Below are 19,662 nucleotides of genomic sequence, written 5' to 3'. Positions count from 1 at the left end.
CGCAATCGGTGCTGTCGTTTTTATGAAATCCAAAGAGAATTTATATTGGATCTCTGCTGCAATCTCCGGAGAGTTGCTTGTCGATCACCATAAAGAATGAACGCGCGATGCAAAATCGCAGTTTTATTCACGATCCCGCACTTATACTAACTTCGGAAAGGGTCCAATGGGGTGGGAAATGCGCAATAACATGATTATTTTCAGGAATTACATTTTCTATCTTTATTATAGAGATTTTTAACCCGGCTAGTTCATCTTGGGACCTACACTTTACTTTCCTTCCAAAGTATCCTGAGATTCCTACAGGATTTTTTCTAGGATACCTTTAAAATACCTTCAGGGTTTTTTACAGGAATAAGATTTCGGAATTTCTTTACGAATTTCTTCTTTAAGTATTTCAAGGATTTTCAGGAATTTCAGCAAGGTATTTCTTCAGAAGCTCTTGCATATAAAGTTTCCCTCTTGAAAACTCTGCGGAATTTCTTCCAATGTTCCTCCAAGAAATCCTTGTGAAATTCCGTCAGGGATTCCTGCAGAAATATCTACAAAAAATATATTTGAAACTACTCCTGTGATTCCGTCAGGAATATATCTTCTAGGATTCTGTCAGAGATATTTTCAGTAGTTCTTCTAAAAATTGTACAAAAATACTGAAGTAATTTTAGAATTTCTAAGGGAATCCCTTGGATTTTCTGAAGGAATCCTTGAAAGAACTCCAGAAGATACCTGTGAAGATTGCTAGAACAAATTATAAAAAATGGAAGAATTGCTGGATTAACATCCCTGAAGCATTTTTTTTAAATAATCTCTGGAGAAATTTATGGAAAAATTAAAAAAAAAAAAACAAAAATCATGAGAAACTTGTTCGATTTCAAAGAAAAACTCCTTAAGGAATTTTTAAACAATTTTTTAACGTATTATTGCAGTAGTTTCCAAGGAAATCCTGTAACTGCCAGCGAGGTCCATACGCCTGGGCAGTGGACACTGGACGTCCTTACGTCCTGGGTCAGCTCACCGTTGTTTTCTCTGGGTCAACAATGTTCTTGCTCAAGTTGACTCACAATCTGTATGAAGTACCAGCGGACAAGGGTACAACGAACCAACGGACATGCATGCAGACCTATCCCTTTTTTTATTGAAACGCATAAAATATGTTTACCTTAGTTTTGTTTTAGATGTTCATATTTCAATTATTTCATTTTTACGGGGTGGGTTAGTGTTAGGGTTAGTTATGTTGCGGCCGATCGGTGTGTTGGGGCCCATTGCTGACATGCGAGGGTAGATGGACAGAACTTGACATACTTTTGTTGTTTCGGGTCATAATAGGAGGGTCTGCTTGGATGATCGAATGGGATGTTCCAGCCAGGGATTGCTATCGAGGATTTTAGACGTTTGGGTTACACCCTAAACGGCCAGGGCGTAGGCTGCCTCGTAGTGGCCTACCAGAAGATCGGTCGCGCAGGGCACTCGAACCCGGTCCTGGCATGCCGCGTGGTTGCCGGCAGGGTACATCGTACACTCCGGGCACTTGGGTCGTGGTGGGGTCTCCAGTAGGAAGGCTTGGCGCTGTCCTCGTCGTTTTCGCCCTGGGCGTAGTGGTGCCCTCGTCAATTTCGCTCTCTCGATGACGTTTTTTGTTTTTTTTAGTACATTACAAATCTGCGTACTACATGCGAAGTTGCACAATTTGAATTTAGTAGCTTGGTTGCGTCCCTCATGCATGTTCGTAGGGTTCATTGCTACCGTTAACGGTAACAATGTCTAAGGAGATTTCTACGGACACCCTTGAAGAAATTCTGAAGGGAGAGAAAGGGATTGAGGAAATTCTCAGACGAAATACTTGGTAATATGTCTGGAAGAATTCCTGTCTGAATTTGTCTGAAAAAATCATAGAATGAATGTTTGGAGCAGCCCTTGGAGGAATACTTGGAGGAGCTTCTAGAAGAATCTCTTGAAATTTTTTTAAAGAAATTTCTAGATAAATTCCAATCATATGTTGTAGATTATTGTTCGAAGGAATGGCTGGGGAAATCTTTGGATGGTATCCCAGGAGAATATATAGACCTGAATGAAAAATCTCTGAAAAGATTCCAGCAAGAATTTCTGGAAAAATAAAGGTATTCTCCTACAAGTTCTTGCAAGAATTTCTGAAGGAATCTGCGAAGAAACTTCTGCAGAAAGTCATGATTGGATTCCTACTAGTACTTCTAGATGTACTTCTGCAAGAAACTTTCAAGAAGTTTTTGCCGAAAAGACACTTTTCAAGGAATATCTGGAGGAACTCCTAGAGGAATTCCAACAAGAATTTCTAGAAAATATTCTGGACAAATCTCTGGTGGAGGACAGAACAGAGTCAGAATCCTTTAAAGAATTCCTTCCGAAATCTCTAAAGTAATCTTTGAAGAAATTCCTGAAAAACCTCTGAGAGAATTCTTAAAGGAAGACCGGAAAAAAAATCCTGAAGAAACCCGTGGACTAGTTTCAAGAAGCATGTATTGAGCAATTCCTTGAGAAACTGCTGGCGAAATCCCAATAAAAAATCCTGCCCAGTCAACCAGTGATCGTATAAGATGTTGCATAAGATGTTATAGTGGAGGTGATATGCGTACATTTTACAAGCCCCTAAATAGAGGCATGTACGCATATGGCCTCCAATTTATCATTTTATGCAACTTCTTATACGATTACTGGTTGTCTGGGTGGAGGAATTCCTGAAAGAATCCCTGGGTGAATACTTCGACAAATTTACAAAACAATACATGGATAGTAGACTTGTCTACTTTTGCAATAGTGTGCACAACGCACAATATTGAAATCATATCAACGACGATGTACCAGTATAAAGGGCGCTGAAATTCGGAGACCATGGATAACCAGTTTTGATTTTTCCATGACAGGGCTGAACCAACCCTTTCTAAGTTGAGGTAATTACTTTTGCGCAAAAATTCACGTTTGAAAATGACTGTAAAAGTATTTTAAAACGCCATAAAGTGAAATAGCTCTAACATCAGTGCCGTGAAACAATTAAGTTTAATTTTAGAAGAATTTCATGGTAATGTTTTTAGCTATATCTTGAACCATTGTCATTAGGGTAGGTAATTCATCTGTTGACCAATAAACAACAATATGATAGTTGTGATTTTATGTGTCACCTTCTAAATATTTTTGATGACGTACTCAAAGTCACACATCTTCGAAAATAATAAAACTCGAGCAGCAGAGAATATCTACTGCATAACAAAATATGTTATTATGAGAAAATAACTAAGAAACGGAAAGAGTTATTTTTGTGTTATTAACATAACATATCATGTTATAAGCTTGTCTGTCATAAGCGGCAAAATAACAAAAATCATAACAAAAAAATGTTCCTGGAAGACCAGTTGAATAACACGTTTTGTTGGTTTCAATAACAACTTAATAACAGTGAATTTGTAAAATATTTCAATATCAAATTTTGAAATTAACAAGTTATTGATAACAATTCTAAAACAAATCGAGTTATAAGATCTTATAAGGTCTTAGGGGGAAGAGGGGTTTGTGAAAATGTGACAAGCAATGTGTTAAGTAAAGGAAAACCCCGTATGAAGTTGAGAGAGGGGGCGAAAATCCCCAGTTTTAGCGTGACGTACTCAATGGATGCTCCCCACTGACACAGTTAGAATGTAATGTCAGAAAAAAGAGGAAGAGTAACTGACCAGAAAACATGATTTTCTCAACAGTTCCTTGCGAAATGCTGTGAACAACATCAATCTCGAATGATATAGTTTTGATTGCAAAACATGTTATTAATGTATTATTGATGATCAAATATTTGAAAAGTCTCAAAAAATCAATAATAACTGAACTTGTTCTACAACAAAACATGTTATTGAAATGATGTTTAAAGAAAATATATTAATAGCACGATCATAACAAAATAAGTTTGTCCAACAAAACATGTTATGGAAAGGTAATCCCTCAATAACTTAATAATAACAAACCAAGATATAAAAACAGATTTTGTGATTCTGTTGTTATCATTTTGATATTCTCCTCTGCAATAGAAATGATTCGAATGTTTTTATATAATAATAAAATCAGAAAAATAGGGTTCTTATGGATGGGCCCTTCCATGAAATCAAATCGATATACCTCTACCAGTCGTTTTACTTAGCGCTCTTATGAGTTTTTTTACAGCTACTAATTGAAGGGATTTTATCTTGCTAAATATTTCTTGAATTAGTATGGTAGTCTTTGGAAAGACGAGCATAATGATGTACTAGACTAAAAGTCCACCCGGAAATATCTTCGATTCAATCGTTGATCAAATACGCTATCATCAAATTGATGAAAATATTCATTGTTCACTACTATTCATAAGACATTTGAAGTAAGTGTATAAGCACCACTGCCACTTGTTATTTCTTTCCATTGCTTTGTAATTTAAACCATTTCTCAAAATACAACACTCTTAATCATATTAGGAAACATCCAGTTTTATTTGCATTCAAACATAACATAAAAATATCATTTCCAATTATCACGCCCTTCTCAATCAACCCCAAACTACCTCCTAAGGGTTCGCAACCGGGGCAACTGGCAAATGATCACCAGTGGCGTGGAATCCATTCTCATCGGCAGTCCACTGCAGCGTAATGGGCGTTCCATCGGGAGCGTTGTACGAGTAGCTTCCCTTCTGGACCGAAACCTGAGCCTGCTGGGTTCCCGTGCCGTCTTCCTTGGGCACTTCAACGACCTTCAGCTCACCCTGGTCTTCCACCTTGATGCCGTTGCCCGATTCGTAGGAATACTGGAAACTGCCATCCGGGTTCAGGTTCGAGGTCTGCGACACAATCGGAACCGGCGTTGCGTTCGGATCCTGAGGGGCACATGACACGGCGGCCACCAAAAGAACTACTGCGAAGAACACTTTCATTTTGACTAGATGGGTGGGAGTGATTGTCTCCTGCGCTGACTTGGCACTGTCTGACTCGAGTTAGAAACGAATATGTTAGACTTTTGAGTATCAAATCATCTCTTTATACGGGAGTCCCCACCCAAAACTTTGCCTACCCTTCTGTGTGGATCTAGCTCTGGAGGCGCTAATTGCCCGTAGAGGTTACCATGATCGTTGAACGATGACACCATGAAAGTGATGGGCGTTAGTTGGGATGCAGCTAAAAAGCAATGATGCGATCTGCCGGCCGGTGGCCTTGAGGACTCGTTAGATCAGCTGTGGTTAGCATGTCCGGCGGCGGTTGCTGCAGTTGATAAGGTGTAACGTGAATGTGTTAAAAATAAGATATCCTTGGCTCCCGTTAGTTTTTTGTGAATGTATCAATGTAAATACATGATCTAAGGGTAGGATGATTTATTTTTATTGGCAAACAGGTTTATCATAAATACATGTATTAGGTAGCAGGTTGCTTCGTAAGACAGAAATTGGCCAACCATGCGTCTCCATAATAGGGTAACCAATATAATTTTGACCCCCATATATTTTGGACCCCCTGGATCGTATTATCACAGCTTACACAGGTTTAACGATGAGATGACGGAAATTTTTAGAATCTTTCGCTAAATAAGATTGCTCTGCACGAGCAGCAATCATTTCCTCACTGGAAATATCCTTATTTGCCTTGAAATTATTTTTTGTTAATCTCGTCATCCAGGCGAGTGTCGCATCATGTTTACAAAAAGAAAATGTGGTGCTGAGGAAACTTGCAGTAAAAACAAAAACGTTTATCATTCTAGCGCATTAAATTCGCAAAGTTCGTCTAATCAGCCTTTGTCAATCAAGTAATTAGGATGAGATCCAGCATATTCAAGCGGCAAATTCTTCCAAAATAGTTTCAAACGAGTTTAAACACCGGGTGTCCAAAACACATACTTAAGAGGGTCCAAAATATATTTGGGAGTCCAAAACAGTGAAAACAGATGCTTCAAAAATCAGTTATTATCAAATTTTCAGCCAGAAATGACCTTGTGGGTATTTTTAAGGGACAGCGGAGGCTTTTACGAACATACTAACATCATCATCATGTGTAAATACCCTCTGAATCTGTTTGATTTAGACTTAAATTCAAACTAATGTCCTCTAGGGGTCCAAAATTCAACCGTTACCCTATTAAATGTGCGAATAATGTTTGCTGTTTTAGTGTTTTAACCCTTTAGAGCAGGCTTGCCCAACCTTTTACAGCCGCGGGACACAGGTGACACTCCATACCAATCGACTGGCGAAAAACTAAAATTCGATGATAAAACACTTTTTTTTTTACTTTTCTGAGTTTACCGGCAAGATAATGGTTTCAACCCAAAAGAAATTGTTTAGTTCAGAATTCTAATATCTACACTCCCGATCAAAAGTTTGTGGTCATCCCCTCAAAAACATGCCTTTTTAGGCCCATATCTCCGCCAATTTGCGTCCGTTTTCAAAGCCCTAGGTCTCATTCAAAAGATAATAAGTCAAAGTAACTTTGAACATGATTTAGGTGAAACTTTTACAAAAAAAAAATGAATGAAACAAAGCTAAAAAATCTAGAAAAAAAAAGTTAATCAGTAAATTAACTATTGATGTCATCGACCAAAAGTTTGGAGTCACCCCTCAAAATGATGTATCGGCGAAAAGTTTGGGGCCACTATAGTAAACATGGAAAAGTGATTTATTGATATCTTCATCATCTTTTATTCAATTTGTATTCTCGGCTTATTTGAAACATAATGAATGGTACGGACTGCATAGATATTGAATCACGCATATTTGTTAAAGTTTACATACTAAAACTTAACGTAAAGTTGTTTCATTTTTTGAAATGTGATTAAATGTGTTAACTTCACATTACATTTTAATATATAAAAATCGTTAAATACGTTGAAGGCATCAAACGTAAATTTAGTTAATTATCTTTGAAATGAGCCAAAAAGAATTAAAATTGAACTGATGACGAAGATATTACCAAATCACTTTTCCATGTTTTACGAAAGTGACATCAAGCTTTTGGTCGATGACATCAACAGTTAATTTACTCAATAACTTTACTCCTAGATATTTTAACCAGGTTCGGAAAAAAGCAGTTGAAAGCTAATAGAAAATAGCTTATATTACCGCTCCCATATTAAAATTTGATCTACCCAATTTTTAGCGACACTGCCGTAAGTTTATATTCATTTTTCAAAAAAATTGGCAACTTTGGGTTAAGTTCACATCAGTGAATCAAAATTCAACCATCGCGCAACAATAATGACAATGTCGCAACCTGTATTTGTTGCGACAAACAAACCCATGCGACATAAGTTTGTCCCAACTTAAAAATAATGGGATTAACATCGTACACCACGAGTTTAGAGATTTTTAAGCCTTGTATTGCGATTTTCGAACGGTAACTTCGAGTCGGTAAACACTGCAACTCTAGTGAAGCTCTATCATCAAACAGTTTCGACTTTGGGTTAGCAATAATTGATTATTCACGAGTTGAAAAGTACGCAACACATTCAGCTTCCGTTTTGTCTGCAACAAAAAATTTCGAGATCATGTCATTATCTGTTACCAGTAGGGATAAAGAGTAATCGTCGCACCTTCTTTGTTGCTTGTTTTGTGCCTCTTTTGTCTGACAATTCTCTTCACTGGTTCACATTAAAAAAAATTTTGTAAAAGTTTCACCTAAACCATGTTTAAAGATACTTTGAGTAATTATCTTTTGAATGAGACCTAGGACTTTGAAATCGGGCGCAAATTGGCGGAGATAGGGGCCTAAAAAAAGCATGTTTTTGAGGGGATGACCCCAAACTTTTGATCGGAAGTGTATATAAAAATTAAGTGACATACGTTGGACCACGCATAACCTGCGAAGGAAAGGTCCGGTATGCTACGTCTTACCCGAGTGGAACGGAATACTTACAAATATCATGCAAAGAACATTCTACAATATTTTATCTAAACATCTCAATAACAATTGGAGGTATTTGAGCAGAGATTGGTATTGATGTGTTATTTGTTGATTTTGCAGTGTAATAAGTGAATAACATGTTTTGTTATTCAATATCTTTTGGTTGAATCGTTCAGCAGTGAAATTCGACGCATTATTGAGCATCGTGTCCCTTTCAAGCGTCCTCCGTTAAAACCACCCTGGACAAACCGATACCTCCGTAAACTGAAATGCCGAAGAAGGTCAGCATTTCGAAAATACCGACGGAATCGTTCTCCTCAGCTGAAACGTTGTTTCGTGTTTGCTAGCAACAAATACACTAGCTACAATCGACTTCCATACGCTCGATATGTTGACCGAGTTCAGAGGAATCTTCGACTACACCCAAAACGCTTTTGGTCTTTTGTAAAGTATAAGCGCAAGGAAGATAGACTACCGACGGCTATGCACTTTGGAGAATCTTCGGTAGATACTGCTTTTGGAAAGTGTAACCTTTTTGCGCAACACTTCAAGTCTGCATTCTCGAGCGCCGATGTCACGCCTGCACTAATCGCTGAGGCCATCCGTGATACTCCATCGGATGTAATCGATTTTGGTATTTTCGATGTCACTGAAGAACACGTTCTTAATGCAATTCGGAAGCTGAAGTATTCTACGTCACCTGGACCTGATGGCATTCCGTCATCTTTGCTGAAAAGGTGTTCCGCTGCATTTTTAATGCCATTGACGAAGCTGTTCAATCACTCGCTGCAACAAGGTACCTTTCCTACCAGTTGGAAAAACTCTTTTCTTTCACCTGTGTTTAAGAAAGGCGACAAGCGTGACATAGCTAACTACAGAGGGATAACATCATTAGCTGCCTGCTCGAAAATATTTGAGATTATTGTGAAAAACGTACTGTTTGAATGCTGCAAGAACTACATATCCACGGCTCAACATGGATTTTTCCCTAAGCGATCAGTGTCTACCAATCTTGTCGAGTTTACGTCACTATGCATTCGGTCGATGGATGCTGGAAAGCAAGTGGACGTGATATACACGGATTTCAAATCAGCGTTTGATCGTGTGAATCATAGGATTCTCCTCAATAAGCTTGCTAAATTGGGAGTATCCGCAGGCTTCGTTAGATGGTTCGACTTATATTTATCTGGTCGATCTATGAAAGTGCGCATTGGTTCGACCCAATCGAAATCAATTCCTATTCCCTCTGGAGTGCCACAGGGAAGCAATCTTGGACCACTTTTATTTTCGCTGTTTATCAACGACGTAGCGTTTGTACTACCCCGCGGTGAAAGAGTGTTCTATGCCGATGCCGTGAAGTTTTTCATCGTGGTCACCAGTATTGTAGATTGCTTGGCACTTCAGGCAACGTTAAACTCTTTTGAATGCTGGAGCAGGCGAAATGGATTGGAACTCTGCGTGGGAAAATGCAATGCAATTTCTTTTTGCCGAAAACGGAATCCTATCCTCTTTGAATACTCTTTGCAAGGTGAAAAGTTGGAGCGGAAGAGCGAGATTAAGGATCTTGGAGTGATACTGGATACAGAGATGACGTTCAGGCCGCACTATGATGATGTACTTACTAGAGCAAACAAACAGCTGGGCTTTATTTTTAAAATTGCTGATGGATTTCGAGATCCTTTGTGTCTAAAGTCTCTGTACAGCGCTTTAGTTCGCTCTATTTTGGAAACGGCAGCAGTTGTTTGGTGCCCGTATAACCGGAATTGGATAGATCGTTTTGAAGCTGTACAACGGAAATTCGTGAGATTAGCTCTTCGGGGCCTACCCTGGCGGGACGCTGTGCATCTTCCTCCGTATGAGCATCGGTGCATGCTATTGGGGTTGGATACTTTGGAGAAAAGGAGATCGTCTATGCAATCCAGCTTTATTGGGAAGCTATTGAATGGCGAGATTGATGCTCCAGCCTTACTCTCTGAACTTCGTATTTACGTTCCTGAACGGCCACTACGACGACGCAACTTTCTCCATTTGGATTCTCGCAATAGCCGATATGGACAACATGATCCTCTTAGGTAGTGAATTTTAATAATGTTTTTGATGATTTTGATTTCCGCTAACGTATTTTGTAAAACTTAGATTTGTTATTTTTAAAATGTGAGTATTAGTTCTTAGTTTTAATTTTGTATTTTTAATGTGTAATATGTTAAGATGTGAGTTTTTATGCCTAAAAAGGCTTTTCCCAACCACACTTCATTAAGACTCCAGAGGTCAGATGAAGAAATACATTACAATAAATAAACAATAAACAATAACAAATACAGTACTCTGAATTTTTCGTATGCATTCATTGTTGAAATAACATTACTTGTTTCTAGGCGTTATTCATGCAAAATTATGGTATTCGTTTTTGTTATTTTGCCTCCTATGTCCACCTAATGAAGGACATATCGAGATATGACAATATTTGAGATAAATACCTTGATATGTTATTTAGTTGCCATTATTTTCTGCTCGAGTAGCGTTGTTCTGTTGGTTTTCGCCCAAAGAAGGTTTATGAGGCAAAAAAACATGGAGAAATTGCGCATTCCTCCAGCCTAATGAACTTGGACTTCATGATTGCAAAGAAGTTTAAGGAGGGTGAGTGGTTTGGAGTAATGGCACAAGTTTGGTATAACATATTGACTCCATTTTTGCAATACCTGCAAACACTAGATCTAGATCTATTGTTTAAGTCAGGAGTTCTCAAACTTTTTTAGCTTGTGACCCACTTTTGATTTTTATACCATTTGACGACCCACCAGCATGTATTTTCATAACAAACACCGACTTTTAGAATGAATACATTTTCTTGCTTTCATAAACTTACGTCACATAGCACTAATCTTGTAAATTTAAAAATTTTGTTTTTTTTTCGTTTTTTGGAGAAGTCAAAAAAATAAGGTTGAGGTTCAAAGACGATCAGTTTCAGTAAGCATTGAAATTGAGATAAATTTGCATGTTTCTTTCACAAATTTAACCAATCTGGTCCCATGCAACACTACAGATTTTACGTATTCTATCACACATTTTGGAAATGGAGGGATTCCACGGAGGCATGCAAGTCGATCCTGAGCGACCATTTCAAAAATATCTGAAACTTTGCACAGTTTTTCAATTTCATCTAAAACGTCATTTTTCGATATCAAATCTTCATATAGAGTCACGGCTAACTTTTCAAAAGGGTGTATGTGAAAATGGTTAAAACATATTCAAAAAGCTGCATAGCAAAAACGGTTCGTTCTATTTTTATGATTTTTTCATCAAAGTTAGATAACTCAGGCACACAAAATTCAATGGTTTTCATTGGTACTTTCAGGTCTTGAAGGTAGTCTATGATATTTATTACCTACACGTCCTACGCCGATACCTCCAGTTAAATTTTTATGTATGAAATGAATAGCTAGCTGATCAGCTGATAAATCAACTGGTTCCAAACGTCTTGTAAAATGGCTCATTGGTGTTGTTCTAATCGTGACATCATGTTCTTTTTGATACAGAGTTTCACAGTTTGCTTGAACTGAGCTTAGAAGTTATAGGATGTAGTGCTGGAAAGAAGAGAAAGAGGAATTGGTGAGAGAATAAGCATATGCTCTCAATAATGGAACTCTGTGAACAATATTAATTTTAATGATGTAGCTATGAGTTTTAAACCTGTTATTGTTGTGTTATTATATATCAAATATTTGTACACTGAGGAATTCCACGGAGTCATGTCAGTCGATCCTGAGCGACCATTTCAAAAATATCTGAAACTTTGCACAATTTTTCATTTTCATCTAAATCGCCATTTTACGATATTAAACCTTCACATTCACTCACGACTAACTTTTCAAAAGGGTGTATGCGAAAATAGTTAAAAAATATTCTAAAAGCTGTACAGCAAAAACGGATTGTTCGATTGTTATGAATTTTTCAGCAAAGTTAGATAACTAAATGATGATTCCTTAGAAAATATACACTGTAAAAAAAATCTTTTTATACTTAAAAAAATATGATCTTTATCACAAAAACTCAAATATCTCAAAACCCTATCTTTTTACCAACGTCAATTTTTTAGGGGAAATGGCCCATTATATCAGCTATCTACCATAAAATTTTAGTGATGGTAAACTGATAAACAAAAAAGTTATGACATTTCAAACATTTCACAATTTTTACATTTAGTAACAAAAAAATATTTTTTCTGTGTAAATCATTTCGAGAATTATATTTTGATGCTGATTTTATTGTAAAGGCTACCGCCTGAACTAAACAAGTTGTTTTCATGATATTTTTGTTTGATTATTCATAATTACTATAGTATATATTTGAAACTAAGACGCGATCCAGTGTTGTGATCAAAATATTGAGAGTGTCATACTTTTTATTGTACGTGACTGGTGAAAAAATCTCTTGATACTGTTGAAAAGCTGTTGATTATAAGAAAAATGGAATCAAACTTATTTTTAAGACAAAAGCTGTAAAATGAAAGTTTTATATACGCGTATACGTCAAGTTTATCTGCAAAAAAATTACCTCTTAGAGAACAGACTTTATGATCGGAAGAATGTGAGTAACTTCAACAACAACGAATGCATGAGAGGTACATACCACAGACAAACAGACGAAACGCCTAGAACAATTTTCGTGAAAATCCATCGCTCAGTTCACACTACCACCACCTGGTGGAAATGTTTCACGAAACACTGCGTTGTGCAATATCGTCATCAGAAGGCGCTAGTGTGAAACGTCAAACGCAAAGAAAAACGATGGGCACTCTTCTGGTTATGAAAGCCACAACCAAGATTCAAAATGATCGTTAAAGGCGTGGTCAATGAAAATTTCGTCAGTGTGACGTTTGTTTGTCTGTATACATACCATGAAAATGCTCAAGAAAAAGCAAAAAAATACTACCGCTATGGATATTAAAAATTTTATAGTAAATTTTTTCTTCGTCCAAGCAAACAACACCAAACTAGTCAGTTAAAACTAATAAGTGATTTTGTTTATTATAATCTAACGAACAACATGAACAGTCGCTTTCTCAAAGGTCTTCAACTCAAGCTCTCTTGTAGACCGTTTGATGAAAAAAAAAGGCCAAAAAGTTACGAAATCTCACCGAAAGCACCATAGATAAACCGAAAGAGACTGGTTATACTCAAATGTCCACATTGAATACAAATTTACGCATTTGCACGTCCTTTGACAAACGAGCCATCTGTATATCATCGGTAAAGCAGGGCGCAGGAAGTTCGAAAACGACAACAACTGAGAAATTGCCAGAAGTGCTAAGTGCAGAGAGTCATGCCACCGTACCATCAGCGACATCTGTTTAAACAATTTAATCAAGCCCCTTTTCAAAAAATGCTTTGAAATATTCTTCAACATCTATACCCATTTCAATATTTTTAACGTTGCAAAACAATATTCAGCAAATTAATGAATTAGTCGTTTAATGCGTGGAGGGCGTGATAAAATCGGAACATTACTGTTGTACATATCATATCTATATATATAAAAATGCAGTGGCATACGTGGGACCGCGCATAACTTGCGAACGGATGGTCCGATTTTGGTCGCCTGAGTTTCGTTCTGTTAGTTTTCACCCAAGGAAGGTTTATGAGGCAAAAAAACATGGGAAAATTAAGAGTTTTTGAAAATTGGGTTTTCATAGGTACATTTTGAACGGGGACTTTGGCTTGGCTAGGCACTTGAAACGTCAAAAAACGCAGTAGGCAAGACAAAGTTTGCCGGGGTCAGCTAGTAATACATAATAAAAACAGCTTGTTTTACTCACGCAAGGTCATTAATAATAAAATCAGCATTAAACTGCGATTTCCGGCCGAAATAATTTACACTGAAAAAAAATATTACATAATGTGAAAATTGTGAAATGTTTGACTTGTCATAACTTTTTTGTTTATTAGTTTACCATCATCAAATTATGGAAGATTGCTAATACAATGGACCGTTTTCTCTAAAAAAAATACGTTGGTAAAAAGATAGGGTTTTGAGATATTTCAGTTTTTGTGACAAAAATGATATATTGTAATGTTAAAAAAGATTTTTTTCACAGTTTATATTTTCTTAGGAATCACCATTTAGTTATCTAACTTTGCTGAACAATAAAATCAGCATCAAACTGCGATTTCTGACCGAAATAATTTACACTGAAAAAAATATTTGCCAAATGTGAAATGTTTGAAATATTATAACTTTTTTGTTTATTAGTTTACCATCACCAAATTTTTATGGTAGATTGCTAATACAATGGACCATCTTCCCTAAAAAAATTACGTTGGTAAAAAGATAGGGTTTTGAGTTATTTGAGTTTTTGTGGCAAAAATTAAATTTTTTCATGTTAAAAAAGATATTTTTTCATAGTGTAAATTTTCTTAGGAATCACCATTTAGTTATCTAACTTTGCTGAAAAATTCATAGCAATCGAACGAACCATTTTGGCTGTGCAGATTTTTGAATATTTTTGATCCATTTTCACATACACCCTTTTGAAAAGTTAGTCGTGATTCAAAATAAAAATTTGATATAAAAAAATGGCGATTTAGATGGAACTGAAAAACTATGCAAAGTTTCAGTTCAATAGAAAATCATGAATTAAAAAATTTCCTTAATTTTGATGCTGTTGCTTGGAATCGCTCCACTGTCAAAAGTACAATGACAACGGTAGGGGTGAGTATGGCAGCATAATCGATCGCGTTCGCTATTGTCTCGAGTGAAAATCAAAACAATAGATGCGCGGGTGTTTAGTGTTCAGTATTGTGTTGTTCTTTGCTGAGTATTGTGTTGTTCTTTACAGAGAAAAACATTTTTTTTTTCTTAATCACTTAACCTAATTTACAGCTCTATTGTCCACTGGGGCACTACGTGAGCAATTTCAATTGACAGCTGCACCTACAGTATTGTACAGCGCCTAGATTCTTATTCTACTTTATCGAACTGGTTGCCTTTCTGCTGCTTTCACTTTTTCTACTTTATACCTAGTAGAATGATGAGCACAAGGATGGTGATGGATGGCCGTTGTACCTTTCCAGTCCGATGGACCCCCATTATGAGTAGCAGGTATCCGGGTCCGTTTGAGCCATGGGGCTCAGAAGAGGGTCAGTGTCAGTTGCTCTCGGGGGAAAAGCAACTGACGAAAAATTGCAAGTGCCGGGGCTGGGAATCAAACCCATGACCATCCGCATATGAAGCGAACGTGTGACCAACTACGCCACGGGCCCCGACAAGAGAAAAACATTAATCAAGACAATTAGATGATCGGCATTGAACCACAAAAACCCCACAACAATTGGTGAGATCTTTCCAATATCATTTACACCTTGTCCTTTGTTTACGTCCATGCATGACTTAGCGACAAAAAATTCTGCCGCCAAGAAAATGAGCAAACTCAACATTTTTATATTTTTTAAAACATCTCCGTGATTAGGAGAAGTGTACAAAAATATAAAAATGTCTATTTTAATTATTATTTTGGCAGTATAATTTTATTTCGCTAAGCCAATAATGGACGTAAAATGAGGTTTAGGTGTATTTATAAATAATTCTACTTCAGTATTTTTACTTTATAACTGCATATAAGTTGAAAATTCGCTATTTTCAACATCCTTTCATCTATTGGAAGATGCTTCAGTTCTGGGCTCTTTCTAAGTTGATGAAGGGATTTATAAATGCTTGCAAGGACTTGGCCAGGTGTGTGGAGCTGAGTGAATCTATGACATTGTAGATATGTAGTAGCGACATCAGCAATGTCAATGGAAATATTCAGCTTTGCAACTCCATCCAAGATTTGTGCAAGTATTCATGCTATGCTATGCTATGCTACTGTCAAAAGTACAATGACAACTAAGTTTGTTTCATAACGAAGCATGTTAACGAAATGTTATTTAATTGGTGTATACCAAGGGCTAGCTCATGACAAAATTAGTTTGTCTAACAGAACATGTTATGGAAAAGCAATGCCTTCATAAGTTAGTAATATTAAATATAAGAATCAAAATAAAATCTACTTTCGCGACTACTTTTCCCCGCAGTCAGAGATACGCGCGAGACAGTCGCCTAAGAAAACAAACCTGTTTTCAAATTTTCCATCATAGCGCTCTTTGATAATTCTTGAAAAAATGTCGCCACATGGCCGGGTGACATTTGCACTGCGATTAAATTTTCTACATCATTGAAGGCCTTGGAAAGTAGTCGCCATAATTGTGCTTTTCATGCAACGTACAATAACAAAACAAGATATAAAAACAGGGTTTGTTATTCCGTAGTTATCAATTTGATATTCTCCTCTACTCGGGCAGGTATCCAGAAAAACCAGCATTGTTGTCTGTAGAGGGGTTAAGGCATTCAAGGGTGTTCCAGAAGGGTTTTGCAGAGAAATTTCATGGGGCTTCGCCGGTGAACTTCAGAAGGGATTTCACGGAGGTTGCTGAGGTAATTCAAGACGTTTTTTGGGGGAGGGAGGGGGGGTTCACGGACTTTTATATGAGCTACAGAAGGGGTTTCGAGGGGATCCAAAGGCGACGCAAAGCGTTTAACGGCGTTTTAGGGCATTTTAGGGGGTTTCTGAGAATTTAAGGGGGCTTCACAGGCTTTAAGTTCAGCTTTAGAGGGGCTTCAAAAGTGTTTCAGAGGCGTTTCAATGTGTTTCAGAGCGCTTCAGGGGGTTTCAGGCTTTTAGGGCGCTGAAAGGCTTTAAACCCTAGTAGGATGTTGGGGTCAATATGAATCAGATAGGCACGCTGAACATACACTATGCCATCGTGGTGCAAAAATCCTAACATATTGGGAGGGTTGTAGGCATCGCGAAAATTCTCCGCGTGACAGCACATATGTAATTGCATGTGGCTGTGCAACCATAAATTTAATTCATATTGCTCCAATAGATCATTGATTGTATTTGTAGATCCACTTACCTTTACTTAAGAAGTTCTTGGATACTCCTAGGCAACCATTTGTTGGTAGACTCCACAATGCGAGTCATCGATGTTCGTTGCTGCACGCTACACAGTTAACCTTGAGATTGCGATATGTACACTAGGCCTTCTCTGAAGCAATGCCTTTTTGGTGCTTCCGAGGAGACTTCAGAGTTCTGGCTTACACTCTTTTTGTAGAAGACGGTCCTTAATGGGGCAGCAGGGACGGATGTCCTGGGGCCTGACGCACCCCCCCGCTTGCGAGTCAGCCGCGTAGTTGCCGGCTAAGCGGGTTGATGCGGTCTCCAACAAGGAGAAGCGAGGAGTCAGGTGCTGGAAGCTGCTTACGCAGCTCAAGCGTGGGAGCTCCTGTCCACTCCACGGCAAGCCAGCCGGCGGAGGTTATGGACGGAGCATGGTTGCTGAGGGCCATCAGCCAAGTAGCAGGAAAAGGACGGCCCGCATTGGAGGTAGCTGAGCAGCAGCTTGGCAAAATTATCGACTTCGCGACAACTAAGTCGAATATAAGCAAGGACCTGAAAACGGCCTTGCTTCGGCTTAGAGCGTCAGTCGATGAGGCCAAGCAGGAGCACGCGGTCGCGTTGCTGGCTGCGGCAGCGGCGGAACCCGCAAAGGAGAAAGCGTCTAAGCTTACGCAAACGGAGGCCTTCTCCTTCGCGGGTAGTCCGAAGAGTGTGGAAGCGAATGCTCGTGACAAACGTGACAAGCATTCGCAGAAGCGGGCGAGGCAGCCGTCAGGTGAGGAGCTGTCTGGCGGTGCCCGCAAGGCCAGGCGCATAATAACCCCGAAAGCCGGTGGTTATGCCGGAAAGTCGGACCCCAGCCAGGGTTCCCGGAAAGCTGGGAAGGGTGGGCCTGAAAAGGCCGGCCCGTCCCGGAATGATGGGAACAAGGGGTTGCGACCAATGGTGGGCCCTCAGCAGCCACAGAGCAGGGCAATCCAAGGAGAGGACCCTCCTTGGACAAAGGTAGAGCGGAAGAGGAAGAAGAAGGTGAATCCGCAGGCAGAAGTGCAGGTCGCCAAGCCAAGGCGTAGGAAGGCAGGTGCCATCAAGACCGAACAGTCGAAATACTCGGACGTCTTGAAGGCGATGAGGTGCGACGCCAAGCTTGAGGGTCTTGGAGTCGACGTACGCAGTATCAGACGTATTCGTACGGGCGAAATGATCCTGGAGCTTAGGCGCGAGAAGGATCACAAGGGCGCCGCCTACAAGAGGCTGGCAGAAGAGGTCCTTGGTGATGGAGTGGAGGTGAGGGCTCTTACGCATGAGGCGACTCTGAAGGTCAAAGACCTAGACGAGATCACCGAAGCGGAAGAGCTCGTCACGGCACTGCGGCAACAGTGCGATGTTCAGGTGGCCGCCACAGCCGTCAGGCTGCGGAAGGGGCCAGCAGGGACACAGATAGCTCTGGTTCAGCTACCTGTGGCGGACGTTAAAAAGTCCGTTAAAGTAGGGCGGATAAAGGTGGGCTGGTGCGTATGTCCTTTGACATTCCACGAGCCACCAGAGGTTTGCTTTAGGTGTCTAGAACCAGGACACAAGTCGTGGGACTGCAAAGGCTCCGACGGGTGCAAACTGTGTAGGCGATGCGGTGCTGAAGGTCATAAGGCCCAAAGCTGCACGAGTCCGCCCATCTGCATGATCTGTACCGGAAAAACCTCGAAAAACAGACATACGATGGGTGGTCCAGGGTGCCCGGCCTTTAAGAAAGCCGCAGTGAATAACAAATCACAGTGCAGGTAACGCAGCTGAACCTGAACCACTGTGATGCGGCTCAGCAACTGCTTTGTCAGGCGGTTTCTGAGTGGGAGACGGATATCGCCATCATTTCGGACCCATACCGAGTACCCGCCGGCAACGGCAATTGGGCCTCGGATGGGACCAGGAAAATGGGGGCGATATGGACGACGGGTAAATACCCCGTGCAGGAGTTGGTGTCTACTACCTACGAGGGCTTCGTGGTCGCCAAAGTAAACGGGGTCTTCTTCTGTAGCTGTTATGCGCCTCTGCGGTGGCCGATCGAGCGGTTCACGCAAATGCTGGACCGCTTAACGACCGTGCTAACAGGGCGAAGGCCGGTGGTAATAGCGGGTGACTTTAATGCCTGGGCTGTGGAATGGGGAAGCCGTTTCACGAACCAGCGGGGTCAGATCCTGCTAGAAACACTGGCCATCTTAGATGTCGACTTGGCTAACGTCGGTACCAAGAGTACCTATAGTCGAAATGGAGCGGAGTCAATTATTGACGTGACCTTTTGTAGTCCTGGCCTAACAAGTAGTCCGAACTGGAGAGTAGATGATGGCTACACTCACAGCGACCACCTGGCGGTTCGCTACAGTATCGACTACAACAACAGCAGACAGCGGATAGAAGAAGAGGCGGCTAGGCCAAGGCCAAGCCCTCGTAGGTGGAAGACATCATACTTCGACGAGGAGGTATTTAGGGAAGCGCTCCGCCGTGAGCGAAACTTAATCGGTTTAGACGGCGACGAGCTGGTAGCGGTGCTCTCACGTGCGTGTGATGCGACCATGCCTAGGCGAGTCCACCCTAGAAATGGGAGGCCACCGGCTTACTGGTGGACCGACGCGATTGCGGACCTGCGCCGCGCCTGCCTACGGGCTAGGCGGCGGATGCAGCGAGCACGATCAGAGGAAGAGCGAAACGAACGGCGGGTGGTGTTCGCCGCTGCAAAAGCCGCGCTCAAGACCGAGATAAGAGCAAGCAAAAAGGCCTGCTTTGAGGGTCTCTGTCAGAGTGCCAATACGAACCCGTGGGGTGATGCCTACAGGATCGTTATGGCCAAGACGAGAGGTGTGATGG

General features: G+C 40.0%; 2 protein-coding genes across 6 annotated transcripts in view; one reads left to right on the top strand and one right to left on the bottom strand.

Moving 5' to 3' along the window:
* The window catches only part of LOC109416190 (histone-lysine N-methyltransferase SETD1B), a 94,594-nt gene that overhangs the window by 39,854 nt on the left and 35,078 nt on the right, over positions 1 to 19,662 (top strand). The gene's annotated exons all lie outside the window — the stretch shown is intronic.
* LOC109412349 (endocuticle structural glycoprotein SgAbd-2) lies at positions 4,452 to 5,326 on the bottom strand. Its single transcript, XM_019685992.3, has one exon. It carries the CDS (start codon positions 4,916 to 4,918, stop codon positions 4,556 to 4,558), a length of 363 nt encoding a protein of 120 aa, XP_019541537.3. The 5' UTR covers positions 4,919 to 5,326; the 3' UTR covers positions 4,452 to 4,555.

Source organism: Aedes albopictus, chromosome 2 (assembly GCF_035046485.1).
Source record: "Aedes albopictus strain Foshan chromosome 2, AalbF5, whole genome shotgun sequence".
Classification (NCBI taxonomy): Eukaryota; Metazoa; Arthropoda; class Insecta; order Diptera; family Culicidae; genus Aedes; species Aedes albopictus.
The sequence above is the reverse complement of the archived record's forward strand: the minus strand, read 5'-3'. Positions and strand labels throughout refer to the sequence as shown.